Source organism: Pteronotus mesoamericanus, unplaced genomic scaffold (genome assembly GCF_021234165.1).
Source record: "Pteronotus mesoamericanus isolate MK-2021 breed Mesoamerican mustached bat unplaced genomic scaffold, CSHL_Meso_final contig_20, whole genome shotgun sequence".
In the NCBI taxonomy this organism is placed as follows: Eukaryota; Metazoa; Chordata; class Mammalia; order Chiroptera; family Mormoopidae; genus Pteronotus; species Pteronotus mesoamericanus.
The window spans coordinates 63951047-63970770 of record NW_026555085.1 but is presented as its reverse complement, the minus strand read 5'-3'; the positions used below and the strand labels follow the sequence as shown (position 1 = coordinate 63970770).

The 19724-nt window shown below is 36.9% G+C and overlaps 1 protein-coding gene across 1 annotated transcript in view; it reads left to right on the top strand.

The window, feature by feature from the left end:
* AK9 (adenylate kinase 9) overlaps nt 1-19724 on the top strand; it is a 105846-nt gene that overhangs the window by 29420 nt on the left and 56702 nt on the right. Inside the window, exons 10-15 of the mRNA XM_054568640.1 lie at nt 267-406; nt 488-668; nt 4928-5072; nt 7793-7891; nt 7983-8081; nt 14098-14237. Coding sequence (XP_054424615.1) covers nt 267-406; nt 488-668; nt 4928-5072; nt 7793-7891; nt 7983-8081; nt 14098-14237 — 804 coding nt within the window. The remainder of the gene's footprint in view (nt 1-266; nt 407-487; nt 669-4927; nt 5073-7792; nt 7892-7982; nt 8082-14097; nt 14238-19724) is intronic.

The following is a 19724-nucleotide window of genomic DNA, read 5'->3' as shown; positions in this document are numbered from 1 at the left end:
GCCAAAATTTACTCTCTAAATTGTTTCTCAAATAGTTAAAGCACTATCAAATATGAAATAAAAAAATTAATTTCATCAAAACTTAAGCGCACATATTTATTTTTTAACTTATTGATTTTAGAGAGAGTAGGGTGCAGGGGGAGAGAGAGAGAATGAAAAGTTCATTTGCTGATTCTTGTATGTGACCTGACTGGGGATCAAACCCACAGTCAACCAAGCCACCAGCCAGGGTGCCCACATATTTAATGTGGTTATGTTTTTAATAGGATGAGCTGTTTCGTACCCTTGCATCTACTAAACTTATTGCACCAAGATATAGATGGCAGAGAAGCAGATGGGGACGAACATGTCCTGTGACTTTAAAAGAAGGTAACATTTATTCAGGATTGCCAGACTTTTCTGTAAGGTAAGTAAGATTTTTCAGAAATCAATTTCAAAATTTCCCCATATCTGTTTTCAGTTGTTTATGACTATGGCATATTTTAAGTTTTCTAGGTAAAATGTACTGTCTGTCATCAGAAGAAGCATTTAAAACATTTTTATTGAACCCACGTCCCTATCTTCTTCCACCTATGCCAGCACCACCGTTTAAAGTATTCATATTTGGACCTCAATCTTCAGGGAAAACAACACTTAGCAATTTGCTTGCAGAACATTACAAAGGAAAGGTAACTATTTATCTAGCTAGCTAGTTTTCTACCTATTTATATTTGTTTATAATTTGTAGGATTTGTTCTCAGTTTTCTTAATTTTACACGGTCAGTTGGGTAATTGTTCTTCTGGGCTTAGGGTGGGGAAGACATCCATCCCCCTGGCTGTTTACTGAAGCTCCTAGACCATAGCCCATTGCTGTTTCCCAAAAGCCCCCCAAGATTTGACTGTTATGTCATGCCAATGATGCCACCATAACCTCTCTCGTGGCCTGTTTCCTGGATTATACCCCTCTGGCTCACTGGGGAGTGAGCACATGATGGAGAGAGTTCTCCACTGCATACTTACTCCTGTCATAATTCTTGGTGGTTTCAGTACCTACAAATATGACCCTCCCAACTCCCTGGCCTGTCAATTCCCTGACCTCTCCCCTCGATCAGTCTTGTTCTCCATCACCATATGCATCAGTCAGGAGAATTATAATTTTAAAATATAGAGTTCTTACAAATCAATATGCAGATGAAACTCCAATGGAAAAAAATATGGCCAGTAGGCAATTCACAAAATAATAGATACAAAGGGCCATCCAACAGAGAGATACCAAAAAGCCAGAGATATGTCATGTCAACTGTTAGAGTTGAAAGATCACTATTTATGGGGTGGTGGAGGGAAAATACATTCTCATACACTGCTGGTAAGAGTATAACCATTAAGGATGGCAGTGGAAAATACATATAAAAGCCTAAAATCCATGCATGTCCTTTGAGCTGTCAATTCACTTAATAGATTTTTCCTAAAGAAACTATCAAAGACATACACAACTGTATCCTCCCATGGGGACATCACACGTAATGGGGAGCACCTGGTGCTCCGGGATCTGAGGGTTACTCTCCCGGGCCAGCTGAGATGGGAGCACGGACTCTGAATCCCGCAGAGCCCATCCCGGGGTTGTCACAGATGGGGGGAAAAAACACGAGCCATCACAAACACTTCTCTGTTTGCCAGGAGAGGGGACATGGCTCTCCCCTCTAGTGGGGAAGGGCCCGAGCCCCTTTGTTCAAAGGCTTTCATTGAAAGGGTTATGTTGAAAGGTAATAGGAATGCACAGGTTATCTCATTACATCAGTATGTTAATGTTTACAGAGAATAGATGATGTTTTGAAGAAAACAAATGGCAGGAACACACTGATTTACATGAACCTGAGAGGAGGCTAGTAAACATGAGAGCACCAAAGGGTATAGGGTTAAGGTCTGTGAATAATGTAAATTTCCTTCCCAGCATGAGCTGGCTATAGCTTTTGAGGGAGAAACCAAGCATACTTTAAAGAATTTACTTTTAGGCCTGATTCCCCTGGGAACTACTGGGATCCACTTTAGGACTGTCTCCCGTATTGTGTCAAGCTTGCGCCTAGAGAGGGGAGGGAGCCACCAAGAGACAAAGAGACTTCTTTCAAATAGATTGAGGACTCCGGCCATGTCCAAGCTGAGCCAAGGAGTGCGGGCCTTTTTGCCCTTCCTCTATGTCCCACAAGTCCTTCTCCTGCCGCCCATACTGGCTGATGTCTGTCTCAGGTTGTTACTCCTCGTGAGAAAACTTACCCGTCATCAACAACCGGCCATCACAGGGCCAAGCAGGATGATGTGGGAGAGGCAAGGGCTGCACCCATGCCAGGGGGACAGGTTTCATCTCCTCAATGTCCTGTTTCCCCAAGGCCTCTTTGATTATTTCCAGCCTTAGTTGCCCTCTTGCCTGTCAACAGGGATATAGTTCCTGAAACTAGACAGGGCGTTTCCCAACAGTATTCATCATAGCCTAGTTTATAATATCAAAAATATGCATATGTAAGTATATATTATTGGTATTTTAGTTAAGTGAATTGTAATATATTGAGCTAATACAATCCTGTGCATCCATTAAAAATGATAGTGTCAATGTATGTTGGCATGGAATAAAGTAATATAAGAATGTTGAAGGAAAAGCAAAATGGAATCTAGAGGTATGGAAATATTATTTAAACTTAAAAGACATAGAAATCTACTTCTAACCATACAAAGTTTATTATCTATCTGACAAAAGACTTGTATTTAGAATATATTTAAATTTTTAATCCAATTTTCTAAATGGAAAAAGTCAACACATGCTTAAAAACAGAAGGTGAGTGACCAAGAAGCACATACAAAGCTCAAAATTACTAATGATTAAGGAAATGTAAATTTAAACTACATTGAAATACTTCTTTAGATCCATTAGAATGGTTAAAATATAAAAGTTTTTTAACCCAAGTGTTGGTGAGGATGTAGAGTAACTGCAACTTTCATATGTTGCTGATAGGAATGCAAAATAGTTTAGCCACTCTGGAAACAGGTTATTGGCTAGTTATAAAGTCAAATATACACTTAACATATACACTTATATAACCCAATAATTCCACTCCAGGGGAAATGAAAACATGTGTTCACAGAAAGACTTCAAAAATGCTCATTACTAGACTTTCAGTTAAGATGGCAGTGTAGACAGACATGGTTTGCCTCTTTGCACAACCACATCAAAATTACAGCTAACATATAGACCAACCATTACTCAGAACCATCAGAAATAAAGTTGAATGGAAGTCAGACAACTATGGAGTTAGAGAAACCATATCCATCCAGACTGAGCCACAGAGCCAGCAAGCTGGTGCCATATCTGAGACTCCATCAACCTGGCTCACGCTGTTTGACCTACCTTGGAAACCCCCAAGATCTCCAAGTTGGACAACTTCAAAATGTCCAACATTTGCATCATAGGAGTGCCAGAAGGAGAAGAGAAAGAGCAAGAAATAATCTATTTGAAAAGATAATGAAAGAAAAATTCCCTAATTTGGTGAAGGAAATAGACAGGCAAGTCCAGGAAGCACAGAGTGTCCCAAACAAGATGAATGCAAAGAGGACCACTCCAAGACACATCATAATTAAATTGCCAAAGGGTAAACATAAAGAGAGAATCTTAAAAGCAGTAAGAGAAAAGCAGAGAGTTACCTCCAGGGGACTTCCCATAAGACTGTCAGCCGATTTCTCAAAAGAAACTTTGCAGGCTAGAAGGGATTGGCAAGAAATATTCAAAATCATCAAAGGTAGGGACCTACAGCCAAGATTGCTCTACCTAGCAAAGCTATCATTTAAAATTGAAGGGCAGATAAAGAGCTTCCCAGACAAGAAAAAACTACAGGAGTTCATCATCACCAAACCATTATTATATGAAATGTCAAAGGAACTTATTTAAGAAAAAGAAGATCAAAACTATGAACAATAAAATGGTAATAAATACTTATCTATCAACAACTGAATCTAAAAGACAAACTAAGCAAACAAGAAGACCAGAGACAGAACCATAGATAGAGAGTGTTTTGATGGTTGCCAGATAGGAGTGGGGTGTAGGGGAATGGATGAAGAAGTGAGAGGATTAGGAAGTACAAATAGGTAGTTACAGAATAGCCATGGGGGTGTAAAATACAGTATAGAGAATGGAGTAGCCAAGGAACTTACATGTATGACCCACAGTCATGAACAATGGTGGAGGGATTGCCTGAGGGAGTGGGGGATGCTGGGTGGAGAGGGGGCAAAGGGGAAAAATCAGGACCACTGTTAATAGCATAATCAATAAAATATAATTTTAAAAAAGTTAATTACTGCTTTACTTATAATAGCCAAAAAATGAAAGCCCAAATGTCCATCAATAGGTGAATAAATTAAAAACTGGTATATTCATACAATGATAATACTCAGCAATAAAACTACAAATTATTGGTATATATAATTATACTGATGAATCTAAAAACATTGTGATAAAGGGGAAAATCTTGGAAAAAATTACATACTATAAAGAAGCATGAGGGTACTTTGAAGGGTGCTATAAATGTTCTATATATTGATTATGGTTGTTTTCTATAGCAGATTTGTAAAAACCCATCAAGTTGTATACTTAAAATGGGTGTCATTTATGGTATGTAAATTATGCATACAAAATTGATTTTTAAAATATGTGTAACTTGAAAATATATTACATGATACATACATATATAGGTATAAAATCCTACATGAAAAAAATATGACCAAATTTCTATGAAAGCAAGTATTCAAAAATCAGTAAATTCTGAAAATAATCTACTTCAGGTAGCATGAAGATTTTTAAGACAGGTAAAGATATAGATATAAATAAGTACAGATGTAGATGAACAATGTGTTAAATTTTACAGTAACCTGTGTTTACATTGGTTTTCTCAAATATTGTTTGCAGGTAGTTGACTATGCCAAACTTGTTCAACCACGTTTTGATCAAGCCCTTGAAACATTAATAAAAAATACTATAGCTGAGGCCACTGAAGCAGCTATTAAGACTGTGAAAGAACAACTTCTCACAGAACTGGAAGCTAAAAGACAAGGTGATCAGTCTTTTTAAAATCTGTTTTTTAAGGCTAAGTTAACAATTAAGCCTGGTTACCTGTGGACAAGGACTTGGTTTGTTCGTCTTGATATCTCTGGCACCTTGCACACTGTTGCCTCTTAATAAATGGTTGAAAAAGTGAGTATACAACAGCTGATTCATAAACAGAGGAAAGATTTCAATTCTAGACTTCCAAGGAAAGGAATCAGAAACAGCTTCCAAATTTAGATTGCTTTACTTTTATGAGTTTGCTCACTGGCCAGGGAATGAGCAGAATTTTTACCTTTACCTGTACCAATCATGACAATACCACTGTTCCACCTGACTCACGGAGTTCGGTGTTATTGCTACTATTATTGTTTTAGACTTATATGTTAGCTCCGATTGTAAATTAAATCTTTCTATTTGAGGAATATTAATTTTAAATTCAAAATGTCATAAAGCAAAACTGGGAGAAGGCTTAAGATCAATTAACATAATTCTCTAACTTTACAGATGAGAAAATTGAGGCACATGAAAGTCAAATGGTTTCCTGAAACTCACCTGGCTAATAGTATAGCTGAGACTTGAACTTAGTTTCCAAAGTCCCAGTTGTTCTTTCTCCTGATCATTCTACCTATTCCTGTATCTCACTTCTTATCATATATTTAAGAACAGACAGAAAGGTTTAGGGTTTTTTTAATTTGTTTTTCTCCAGAAAAAAAAGAAAGTTCTCATTTCATGGCTATTTTTGAAATTAATGATTGGCTTTGGTAGAATTTGTGCCTAGAGTTGGTACCATTGGGACCAGTCACATGGCACATTTTCTCTTAGTGGGATACCCACCATGCAGCGCTTGCTATACATTATGTGGTATATTTCTCACTTTCGAAGAACTGGAAACAGAATTTGAGATTGGCTTCAGTATTTTAGACTAGATTCAACTACCATTATTTGGATTTCCAGAAGCTATGGCAGTGTACTTGTATTCCAATAGCACCATCACTGCCTCAATTCCAAATATTATTTTCCGAATAAGGTTTTTCTCATTGTAAAAGTAATATCAGATAATATTTATTGGGCATTTACTATACATCGGGGCTATGCTAAATGCATTGCATGCTTAATACTCTTAACAGGCTTATAAGGTAGGTGTTTTTCTCTCCACTTTTAGTATATGAAGAAACTAAGGCTCAGAGGGGTTAGGTACCTGCCCACAATTGACAGCCAGCAAGTGATTGGGATCCAAACCGATGTCTGTACTCCTATCTTCTATGTTTTTCAGTGGTCACAGAAAACTGGAAAGAGCAGTTATACTCCAGAGATATCCCATTAACACTTTGATGCATTCTTCAGCCTTCTCTTTTTTCTATTCATATTTGTAATAATTAAGTGTGATTCTATGGTATATGCAAACTTGTTTTTTTAAATAATACTTCTTTCTAATTAATATATAATTATTGTAATAAATTGTGTGTTTGATGGCAATTTAAGTTCATTATTTCCAAATGATGGGCCAATCTTATAAATAATATTTACTAAATTATACATATTTTTACTACAAATTTGAAATGCCATCTTGATCTTCATATTAAGTTCATGTGTGTGGAAACGTCTGAATTTTCTATTCTATTCATCTTTCTGTTACAGCCTTTAATACAAAATATAGTTATTAAAACTTTATGATGTATTTTAATTTAGTAATGTAAATTTCTCCTCAAAACATTTGGTTTTGAAATTATTCCCAGGGGTTCTTTCACTTATTCCATAAAATCAGTGCTTACTGTGTGCCAGGAGCTGTACTCGGCTTTGGGATACATGTAGAATTTTGTCAAGTTCTACAACAAATCCCACTGGGACAATTGTGTTAACATTAAAGAATAATTTGATAAGAATTAGCATCTTTACTATTAAATCTTCTCATGGAAACAGAGGAAATCTCCAATTTTTTTGTCTATTATTTGCGTTCTTCTTTAACATTTTATAGCTTTCCTAATGTGTTATCTATAGCTTTCTTAATAATTTTATTGCTAGATATTTTGTCATTCTGTTACTATTGAATGAGATAATTTTTCTATTATATTTTCTAGATCAAAATAGGAAGCTAGCCAAGGTCCTGGTGGAAGATCAGTGATTTGTAACATTTCTTGGAGTCTATAATGATTCCTTTCACATTACGACATAAAATCATGTATTTTAGAGGATTCCACAAATTGCCTTTTCCCACCAGAATATAAAAATAGATGCTGTCTTCCATTTGCTACAAACTTAAAACTCTCTCTTTAAAATCACTAATTATTCTAAATCTAACAATAGGGTTAACTTTTCTTAAAATTTAAAAACTTGAAATACTTTTGCTTGTGAATTTTACTCCAATTATGTTTTTAAGAAAAATTCATTAGTGGAGAATATCGAGGTTTTTGAACATAGAAAACTATAGAATAATACAGAGGATGGCAACTAACAATGGGCAAGATTTTTATGAGCCAAACATTTTGTAAGTTGTCAACATCCTTGTAAGTTGTATTTCATCCTTGCAACGGTGCTTTCAGTTTGATGATCCTCATTTTGTGAAGCAGAAATTGAGACAAGGCGATCAAATGATTTACGAAGCCACGCTGAATCAGAACTTGCACCCACATCTGTCTGACTTTAAAGCAAAGGACTAAATCATCATCATACCTTTCTCCTTGCCACCAACTACCTTCTACTGACACAGCAAATTTTGCTATCTTTCAGCTTTAAGAGAACTTGAAAGTGAATTTAAGTTGAAGGAATATGACAAGTTCCCTTCTGACAAAAGCTTAGAAGAGGAGGTCTTTTCACTTGATGAAGATGGTAAAGGAATATATTGCTGCTGTTGTTATTGGCCGATTTTTTAAAAATATACACACATTAGCTGACAAAGCATATTATTCTTCCACTACAGGGTTTACTTATAAATCCCAAACAGAAAGCTCATTAGAAGACGATCAAGAAGCCAGAATGAAATCAGCTAGTGATGAAGCTGCTAAAATTGGTAAAGATGGTAACAAAATGAACTGTTTGTGCTATGTTTATTGATCTTATTTTCATTTATATCATATTTTGTCATGTTTATATTGAAGCTTAAAATACCCCCAAAACTGGAAAGTTCAGGAGAATAGTTAGTGTCTCTCTTACAGATTTAAACTATCAAACAAAAATAGGTTTACTAGAAAAAAGAAGAAAAGATAGAAACTGAGGAGTCTAATATGATTAGGCCCACCCTGAATTTTTAAAAATTTTTCTAAATGTAACATAATTATTATCATATAATAATAAATTCTCTATTAAAATATCTCTACTGCCTTTAATGCATTCAGATTCAACCATCATAAACCTAGAGTTTTAGCTGTGAACTGTTATCATTTAGTGCTGTTTATCCCTATAAAATATTTCCATTCATATTTTAACATAATTGAAAACATACAATGTAAACTATTTTTACCTTTATACTGTAACACTTAAATACATTATTTCATTAGGAGATATTTTAACTCTTGTTTTCAATTACTGCATGATTTCCCTATTTATAGATAATAGGTTTAACTAATTCTTTATGTCGGAAACTTGTAATTTTCAGGGGTTTTTTGCTACTGAATGTAATGCTTCAGTGAATTTTAAACAAAATTTTGTCTACAAATTGACATACGTGGCATCACTGGTTTAATGAATATGAAGCTATACACAGTCAAGCTGTGCTGCATAAAAGTTGTTCCAAATTATGATCCCCTCATTAATGTACAAAGTACATGTCATTGTTTCCTCAGCATTTTCTCTTTTTAGATATTATTTTAATTTTTAACTGTTTCTGAAATTTTATATTTGTTAACCATTTATGTTTCTTTTTTCCCCCCCCGAGTAACCATTTTTTCTTTTGCCCATTTTTATAAATTGTATCTTTTTTATTTTTTAAAGTATATGTTATTGATTATGCTATGGCAGTTGTCCCATTTTTTTCTCCCCTTTATTCCCCTCCACCCTGCACGCCCCTGCCTTTGTTCATGTTCTTGGGTTGTACATATAAGTTCTTTTGCTTATCTATATCCTATACTATTCTTAACCTCCCCCTGCCTATTTTGTACCTACCATTTATGCTTCTTATTCCCTGTGCCTTTTCCCCCATTCTCCTCCCACCCCCTCCCTGCTGATAACCCTCCATGTGATCTCCATTTCTGTAATTCTATTCCTGTTCTAGTTATTTGCTTAGTTTGTTTTTGTTTTTGTTTTTGTTTTGTTTTAGGTTCAGTTGTTGATAGTTGTGAGTTTGTTGTCATTTTACAGTTCATAGTTTTGATCTTCCTCTTTTTCTTAGATAAATCCCTTTAACATTTCATATAATAAGGGTTTGGTGATGATGAACTCTGTTAACTTGACCTTATCTGGGAAGTACTTTATCTGCCTTTCTATTCTAAGTGATAGAATAATTTCTTTGCTGGAGAGAGTAATCTTGGATGTAGGTCCTTGCCTTTCATGATTTCAAATACTTCTTTCCAGCCTCTTCTTGCCTATAAGGTTTCTTTTGCGAAATCAGCTGATAGTCTTATGGGAACTCCTTTGTAGGTGACTGTCTCCTTTTCTCTTGCTGTTTTTAAGATTCTCTCCTTATCTGTAATCTTGGGTATTGTAATTAAGATGTGCCTTGGTGTGTACTTCCTTGGGTCCAACTTCTTTGGGACTCTAAGACCTTTCTGGATCTCCTGGAAGCCTATTTCCTTGGCCAGATTGGGGAAGTTCTCCTTTTTTTAAAAAAAAAAAATAAGTTTTCAATTTCTTGCTCTTCTTCTCCTTCCGGCACTCCTATGATTTGGATGTTGGAATGTTTAAAGTTGTCCCAGAGGTTCCTAAGCCTCTCCTCATTTTTTTGAATTCTTGTTTCTTCATTCTGTTCTGGTCGAATGTTTATTTATTCCTTCTACTCCAAATTGTTGATTTGAGACACAGGTTCCTTCCCTTCGCTGATGGTCCCCTGTATATTTTTCTTTATTTCACCTTGCACAGCCTTCACTTTTTCCTTGATTTTGCAACCATACACAACCATTTAGTGAGCATTCTGATGACCAGTGTTTTGAACTCTGCATCCGATAGGTTGGCTATCTGTTCATTGCTTAGTTCTATTATCTCTGGAGTTTTCATCTGCTCTTTCATTTGGGCCATATTTCTTTGTCCTGGTGTTCCTGAAGTGTTAACAGTGAGGGGTAGAGCCTTAGGTGTTCACCAGGGCAGGGCAATCCATGTTGCTGCTGCTGTGGTGCTCTATGTGGGGGAGGGGTTAGAGAGGGAACTATGCCACTTGCCCAGTTCTCGCCAGGCTTCCAGTCGCTTCCCCTACTACCCGCAAGCAAATTGGGCCCTTCTGGTGATGTTTGTGTACATTCTGGGACCCTGCGGATCCCTACAATGGACTCTCCTGCAAGGCTGGGAGTTCTCCTGCCACCACAACCCCGACAGGTTTTTACAATGAGAGGTTTTGAGGCTTTCTTTTCCTGTGCTGGAACTCTGCATTTTACGGTCTGTCTCGCCCCCCAGTTGGTCCTCCTGGTTTATCCACACACAAATGTGGGACCACCTGTCAGCCAACTGCCACCTCACCCACCCAGTCCTCTAGCCACTGCCTTGCTGCATGTCCTCTCCGTCTGGCTGCCCATCTCAGCCCCCTCCTACCAGTCTGGGTGAATGTTTCTTCTTTAACTCCTTGGTTGTCAGACTTCCAGTTTGATTCTCTGGTAGTTCTGGTTGTTTTTTGTTTTTTAATTTGTTGTTGTCCTTCTTTTGGTTGTGCAAGGAGGCAAACTCTATCTACCTACACCTCCATCTTGGCCAGAGGTCCCTTTATAAGTTGTATCTGTTATATGATTTCTATATAAACTTTCTATATTAATCATTATTTTTAATAGTCTTTTTCCAAATTGGATGGTTTGTCTGTTCAATCACCTTGCTGTTTTTGAAGTAGAGATTTTTTTATATTTTGGTCATCAAATCGCTACTTTCTTTTTGTTGATTTCTTCCATTTACTTTCAGGCTTAAAAAAGTCTTCGCAACCAGAGATGTAATATATGCTAATATTCTTTTTTAAAAATTTTAAAACAATTTATCCAACCTTTTGTATTTAGTTTTTAAGTTCATCTATAGCTTATTTTATTATGTGATATAGAGCTGATATCTTTTGTTTGGTTCTTACACTTGAATCAGACAGGTGTGGTATGTATTTCAAGCCTAGTAGGAATTGAACTGGGCACTGTCAGAAACTTATGCATGGTATTCTTTCTCCCCCAACATACACACAGCCCTCCCCTCCACACACACACACACACACATATTAAAATTTTTGATAAGTGACTTTTGGGAGTTGCCAGCCAGTACACTAAGAGAGCCCCTCCCCATAATGTCTGTCCCATCCCAGGGAAAGGCTGTCCCAGGTAGAAGCAGACATTAGTGCCTCTACCTACTGCTGGAGGGATGTGTACATTGCCAGTGTTCCCTGGTAAAACTGTACCTTCCCTGCCCCATGTATCTGAGATAAACACGGCCTTTACCTTAGGAAGGGAAAATTTGATAGATATTTTTCTCAATTTAGGTCTACTGGTATTATATAAAACTGAAATTACTCATGGTTTTGTTATAGGTTAAGTAAGTCATTATCTTTATTTTCTACTGATGATAGATATGTTTATCTATTTTATTACTATGACTATTATTTTAGCCTTTAAAAAATTAGCAACATGAACCATAGGTCCCTGGACCCATAGCACAATCTTTTTTGGGAATCACCTACAATTTAATACTGTTCTTTAGGTGTTAACAATGTTTCCTTCACAGATGAAAGAGAAACCAGTGCAATGTCTGTGTTTAAAAGGGAAATATAGCCAAAGAAACCCAAAACACTAATTTGAAAGAATATATGCAGCCCTTTGTTCATTGCAACAATATTTATAATAGCCAAGATTTGGAAGCAGCCCAAGTATCCATCACTAGATGGGTGGATAAAAAGCTGCGGTTCATTTACACAGTGGAATACTTACCTTTAGCGATAGCATGGGTGGACCTATAGAGTATTCTGTTAAGTGAAATAAGCCAGTCAGAGAAAGAGAAATACCATATGATGTCCCTTATATGTGGAATCTAATGAACATAATAAACTAACAAAGTAGAGATATACTCATGGATACAGAGAACAGACTGACAACTGTCGGCCGGGGAGGGTTGGGGGCTGGGTGAAAAGGGTGAAGGGACTAAGCAAAGGAAAAAAAAAGAAATATAATGGACACAGACCATAGTACGGTGACTGCCAGAGGGAGGGGGAAGTAGGAGGAGGCAAAAGAGGGTAAGGGGGGGATAAATGGTGATAAAAGGAGGCTTGACTTTTGGTGGTGGAGAAAGCAATATAGAGATGATGTATTGTAGAATTGTATACCTGAAACCAATATAATTTTATTAACCAATGTCAGTCACCCCAATAAGTTCAATAAAAAGTAAATTAAATATTAAAAAATTAAAACTCAGTTGGAAAAAAAAGTTCTCAAGACAGTCAAGATCTATAGTTGGGTTCAAAAAAGGTAAGTAAATATTTGGGTAATTTGGCTTTCTTAGAGTGTGGATCTAAAAATCACAAATGGTTCTTTCAGAATTTTGAAGGAAAAATATGTGATTTTTTAAAGCGTTATCCGTACCCAACTCTATCTTAAAGGCTACTCTATTATAAATAGTTGAACATGCAGGAACACACAAAAGAAAATAATGTGATATATTTTTGGTGAAGAAGGATACTGGGAAGACAGGAGATCTATCTTTCTGTTCTGCCATCGCTGGCCTGTGGCTACCATAACAACTCACATGCTGGCTGCTGATGCTCCAGCCATCATATCAGTGTGCCTAACAGGAAAAGAGAAAAGGCAAGCGACAAAAACTGCACGCCTCCCAGATGAGTTATTTCTCTTTAGAGAGATGACAGAAAGCCTTGACAAAAGAAAAAAATTATGGTTGCATCTTATGTATGGGCCATCTAAGCTATAAGGGAAGTTGGAAGATGTAGTGTTTTGGGCTGGGCACTTTGCTGACCCCAACCAAATCAGGGAGCAAAAGAAGAGGAGAATGGATACTGTGTGGAAAACTAGCAGCTTGTAGCACATTTGGTATCTTTGCCTGGCTATTTCTGCCTCACCATGCCCCCCTCTCTGAGACCATGGGTTGTTGCTTCTTCCACTCTGGTTTACCAGGAACTGCGGGCTCTCCCCACTGCTGAAAACAGACTTCTTAACTTCACAGCAGGGAGGATAACAGGAAGCTGTTCATGAAAGGCACGTTGGGGTTTTTCGGGGCTAGCATCAGTTGGGCTCTGGCAGGAGATTCTGATGGATGGAGCTTAGGGGCCGCAGCTCGGGAAGCACAACAGGAAAGACAGAGGGACAAGAGTCGGGTGGAGCTGCCAGTCTCCTGTCTCATTTACAACATGATGCTGTCTGTGAGCAAACTCCGCCATGTAAGAAGATGTTTAGCATGCAGTGAGGGCAAGAATCGAGTGTTAACACTTGAGAAACCAACCTGTGTCACCTTTTCTACTCTTCCTCCAACTTGCCTATCTCCTCTCTTCTTCGCGTCCTATGTAGTCTCATGCTTGTAATTAGGAGTATTCATCTCGTTTTCTGACTCATTCCTTAGACGCTTGTGTTTTAGCTTGACCCCTGGAATCGTTTGGAGCCTACCTTTTCTCCCTGGCTTCCTGAGTTTTGACTCCTGCCTGATAGGACTTCTTGTCTCACTCGCTTTCATTCTGATGGCAACCGGCTTTAAGCCATTGCTCTGTTATTTTGTGATTCCTGACCTGATATTTTCTTCCAAGTCTACTTCCCTTTTATCTAGCATGTGCTACAGTAGCACAAAGATAGTACTTTGTTGGATCAGATATTAACAATTATGTTCTATTGCGAATAGAATTGTCCACAATTATTATTATTAATAATAATAATTATTAAAAATTATTAATGGCATTAGTTTATTAACTTTCTTTACTTTGAACTCAACAGAAGACTCAATAAATGAGGTCACTGCAGATCATCCAGAGGTTGTTTCTATGATACAGGAGACTTTGAAAATGACAAAGGATATGAACTTTGAACAGCCATATGAAAAATATGCTGAAATCTTAGAGGAAGTACTGGAAGAGGTAAGAAATCTAGGCTGTTCATTTTTATCATTAATTTAACAGAAACTGAGAAAGCGTTAACCTAGTATATGTATAATTATTTTAGAGTCTCATTTGACAGTACTAATATCTGTAGCCTTGAAATTAATGTATAGTTTATAGTTAACATTGTTATGTATAATATACCTCCGTGAACAATTGCTTATGCTCTTTGTTAGGCAAACATGATAACCACTACACTAGGGAAACACCCTGTCAATTGCTTATGCTCTCTGTGAGTTTTTATTTATCAGCAATTATGCAATATAACTTCATAGCTTTGAAATTAATTGTTCATGAAGTTTTATTGTCTTTAATTCTGTTCAGTTTGTTAAAAGATAGTGCAGATGAGGCCAGTACCAAAGTTATATACTTCATCTAATTAGTTGTAAACCAAGACAAACTTTTCGCCATAGATAATTTCATCTAACCACCCTAAATGTGTTTTCATAGTGGAGATGGATGGACACATGAGTGATTTTCCAATCTGAGGGGAAAATAAAGCCTCAGATACTATACCTTACCAATGGCAAATCGGAAAGCTTATCTTTTGTTTATAAAGAATAAAATATCCATATGGATCTGTTTTGCACAGAGACCTTGAGTAAGCATTCAGAGCAAAGTCAAAGAGAACAAATTAATTCTGGACTCTCAATAAACTCCTGTAATAATTTATCTCTAATTTGAAAATTGTGCAGTGTAATTTGAAATGGTATGATTCAAAATGGTGTAATTTGAATATTTTGTGAAAGAAAAAAATTGTTCTGTTAGCATATGCAACCACTCTGTAATACATTGGGTGGGCTCTTTGAGCCCCAGGCTGTATCCAGGGTGAGTTGCTATCCCCCTCTGAGCTTCCAGTAAAGATCTTTCAACTTCCCCTGCATCTATTCAGGTTGTTCTGTCATCAACTTATTCCTTCAGAAATACTCTTGAGCATCTACTATTTGCTCTGTACTATACTAGATCCTAGGGATATGAAGATGAATTAAACTCAGCTCTTTCTAAGGAGCTGTTATTGATCAAGTGTGGGGTGGCTGACCAATAATTCAATAATTAAGTTACCACGTGCTAAGTGATAAATAGATACATGCAAGGTTTAGGAGTTCCACCCAGGTCGGGGCTGTCATTTCTGCCTGGGAAGTGAGACAAAACACCCCAGAGCAAGGAGACATGTTTTGCACTGTTAAGCGAGGGACATCTTTAACACTGTGCAAGTCCCACCCTTGCCCTTCCCTGAAACATTTCTCCATTTCTTTCAGACCTATTCTGGAGGATACAAATCTATAGGGAGTGCTACTAAAGTACTTCTGATAGAGGAATATATGTATTATCATTAGATGGTACACTGTGACTCTGGGATTGTGGGAGTTGAGACCACATGAGCTTTTACCAGCAAAGCTCATATCAGATTGTCTTTCTCAAGAGAACAGAGACCTGTGCAGGTGACTGTTTAACTGTTTTACTCGTCATCTGTTTTCTATGTTCTCTGTGAGTAGGAAACTTATTTTCATAAAGTAGCTAGTTAGTTACTAATTTTTTTACATATAAAGATAGAATCTTAAGATGTCTTTCTCAAATTAATTGGTATATTGATGCAATAAAGAGCTCAATGTATTTTGTAAAAATGATAAAATAACTCTAAAGTTGATTTGGAAGAACTAATAGTTGAGACTAGGAAAGAATGGTTTGGCAATGTATAATTGAGAGAGGCTTGCCTACCAGCTAGTAGATTGTGTTGAAATGCAACCACAGTATATAACCTTGATAGTCATACAAGAATAAACAGCCAGTCAAGATGGAGGTGTAGGTAAACATGCTTCATCTCCATGTACAACTACAGCAAAAATTATAGCTAGACTATAAAACAGATATCACCCAGATTTATCAGAAAATTGATTGTACAGAAGTCCAACAACCGCAGATTTAAAGAAGCTACATTCATCCAGATGGATAGGAGGAGCAGAAATGGGGAAAGGTGTGGAGACATGGAATGGCACAGAGAGGTGGCAGAACAGGTAGTTCAACTTTCACGTGTGGTGGTCGGGAGGGATAATTTGGGAGCAAGCAATTCCAGCCTCAGACCAGACCACTCAGCCCAGGGTACCAGTGCCAGAAAGATAAGTCCCCATAACTTCTGGCTATAAAAAGCAGTGGGGGTTGGGCGTTTGCAGAATTCTCAAGAGATTCCTCTTAAGGGGCCTGCAACAAACTTAGGACCTATGCCGACCCACCCCCTCTGGGATTCAGCACCAGGGTAACAGCTGGAAGGGCACACATGGCATACGGGGAGAAGGGGAGAAAGTGACTGGCAACAGAGCGAGTGCCAAGAGACAGCTTCTTGCTGGGCACTCTCCAAAGGCCAGACAGCAGTGCTGTGCCCTCTCTGAGCCCTCCTGCACAAAGAGCCACAGAGTGGTGAAATAGATTGCCCCTCTCTGGCAATTACCTAAGGCCCTGCCCCACACAATCGACAGGTGCCTTTTCTACAATGGGCCACACTTCTAAGTCAGGAAGTCAAAGCAGCTCTACCAAATACACAAAAACAAACAGGGAGGCTGCCAAATCGAAGAGACAAAGAAATATGGCCTAAATGAAAGAACAGAACAAAACTCCAGAAAAAGAACTAAATGAAATGGAAATAACCAACCAATCAGATGCAGAGTTCAAAACATTGGTTATTAGAGTGCTCAAAGAAATCATTGGGTACTACAACAGCATAAAAAAGGCCCGGGCAGAAGTGAGAGCTGCATTAAGTGAAATAAAGAAAAATCTGCAGGGAACCAACAGTAGTGGGGATAAAGCTCAGAATCAAATCAACGATTTGGAACATAAGGAAGAAAAAAGCATTTGATCAGAACAGCAAGAAGAAAAAAGAATTTAAAAAAATGAGGATAGCGTAAAGAGCCCCTGGAATATCTCCAAACATAGCAACATCCAAATCTTAGGGCTGCTGGAAGGAAAAGAGGAAGAGCAAGAAATTGAAAACTTATTTGAAAAAATAATGAAAGAAAACTTCCCTAATTTAGTGAAGGAAACAGACATCCAAGTCCAGGAAGCACAGATAGTCCCAAACAAGATGGATGCAAAGAGGACCACACCAAGACACATCATAATTAAAAAGCCAAAAGTTAAAGAAAGAGGAAGAGAGAATCTTAAAAGCTGCAAGAGAAAAGCAAAGTTATCTACAAAGGAGTTCCCATGAGACTGTCACCTGATTTCTCAAAAGATACTTTGCAGGCAAGAGGGGACTGACAAGAAGTAGTCAAAGTCATGAAAAGCAAGGACCTATAACCTAGATTACCATATCTTGCCTTGTATAATGTGCTCCCCTGTAAATGCACATCCACAATTTTGGCCAAACTTTCAGGGAAAAAAATCTTTCATTTTAATTTTTTAATTAAATTTTTTTATTTATTGATATGTAGAAACAAAACCTATTGTCATATTCCAGGATGTTATCTTGCATACAGATATTGTTATTGCTTTCTGAAGTTACACTTTTAATGCATAAGCATAAGTAAAAGAATTAAAAACATTTATATAGTACTACCCATGAATAATGTGCATCCTTATTTTTCCCTAAAAAATTTGGGCAAAAAAAGTGCACATTATACATGGCAAATATGGTACTCTATCCAGCAAAACTATCATTGAGAACTGAAGGGCAGATAAAGTGCTTCCCAGACAAGGTAAAACTAACGGAGTTCATCATCACCAAGCCATTATTATATGAAATGTTAAAGAGAATTATGTAAGCAAAAAATATCAAAACTATGAACATTAAAATGCCAACAAATTCACAACTATCAACAACTGAATCTAAAAAACAAACTAAGCAAACAAGCAGAAAAGGAACAGAATCACAGATATGGAGATCATTTAGAGAGTTATCAGCTGGCAGGAGGAAGGGGAAGAATGGGAGAACAGGTGCAGGTATTAAGGAATACAAATGGGTAGGTACAAAGTAGACAGGAGAATGTTAAGAACAGTGTAAGAAATGGAGTAGCCAAAGAACTTATATGCATGACCCATGGACATGAACTAAAGGAGTAGATTGCTGGAGGAAGTGGGGGTACCTGGCAGAGGGGGGCAAAGGAAGAAAAATTGGGACAACTATAATAGGATAATCAATAAAATATATTTTTTAAAAAGAATAAACAGAACCACAGAGAAGGTACAGAAACAGACCTCAGTAGAGATTAATAATTTACTATATGCTAATAAAGTTTACATCACAATCCAAAAGGAAAGGAAGAATTATTTAATATTGTTTGTAAAATTAACAATTGGGGAAAACAAATGTAGAATCTCATCTTACAAAAAATAAATTTCATATAAATTAAAAAATTAAATGTAAAAATGGCTTTTTTTTCTTGAGATTTTATTTATTCATTTCTAGATAAAGGGAGGGAAGGGAGAAAGAGAAGGAGAGAAACATCGATTGATTGCTTCTCATATGCCCCCAACTGGGGACCTGGTCTGCAACCCATTGCAGGCATGTGCCCTGACTGGGAATCGAGCCAGTGACTTTTGGTTCACAGGCCAGCACTCTACCCACTGAGCCATATGAGCCACGGCTAAAAATGGCATTTTTAACTAGAAGAAAGTGTAGTTATACTGAAGTGATCTTGGAATGATCAAGCACTCTGGGCATAAATGCAGTGGAAGAACTCTTAAAGCAAAATCCCAGTGGTAAGAATACTTAATAATCCTCTTTATATAAAAAATTATGAAAATCAAAATTTTAAGGCCAAGGTCAAATTGAGAAAAAGTATTTATACTAAAATGACATATTAATTATTTAATATAAAGATTTTTTAGAAATCAAGAAAAATCTAATATCCCAATACAAAAGCAGGCAAAAGATATAAACAGATCATTTTCTCAAAAATACAACTCTGGCCAGGTGGCTCAGTTAGAGCATTGTCCTAGTACATCAAGGTTGCTGGTTTGGTCAGGTCACATACAAAACCAACCAATGAAGGCATAAATAAATGGAACAACAACAAATTGATGTCTGTATCTCCATCTCTCTCTGTCTTTCCCTCCCTCTCCCCCTTCCTCTCTCTCTAAAAAATCAATAAATAAAAGTTTTTAAAAATACAAATAGTTAATTTAAAAATTTTAATGTTCAAGTTTCAATAAAAATATGAAAATTAAAATAATGAGTATGATTGCTGTAAAGTTGGCAAAAATATTTTAAAACTTACAACAATCATATTAGTGAGGCTGTAATGACATAGTCACATAGCGGAAGTGAAAATTGATATGGAAGCAAAGTGGCAATGTGTATGCAAAGCCTTTAAAACGCTTATTTCTTTTTCTCTTTGACCTAAAAACACTTCTAGGAATCTGACCTAGGGAAATATATAGTTGGACAAAGATTTACACATACAGATGTCTATCACATGAGCACAATGTTATAACAACATTATCAATTATATAAATGTTTAACAATCAGAGGAT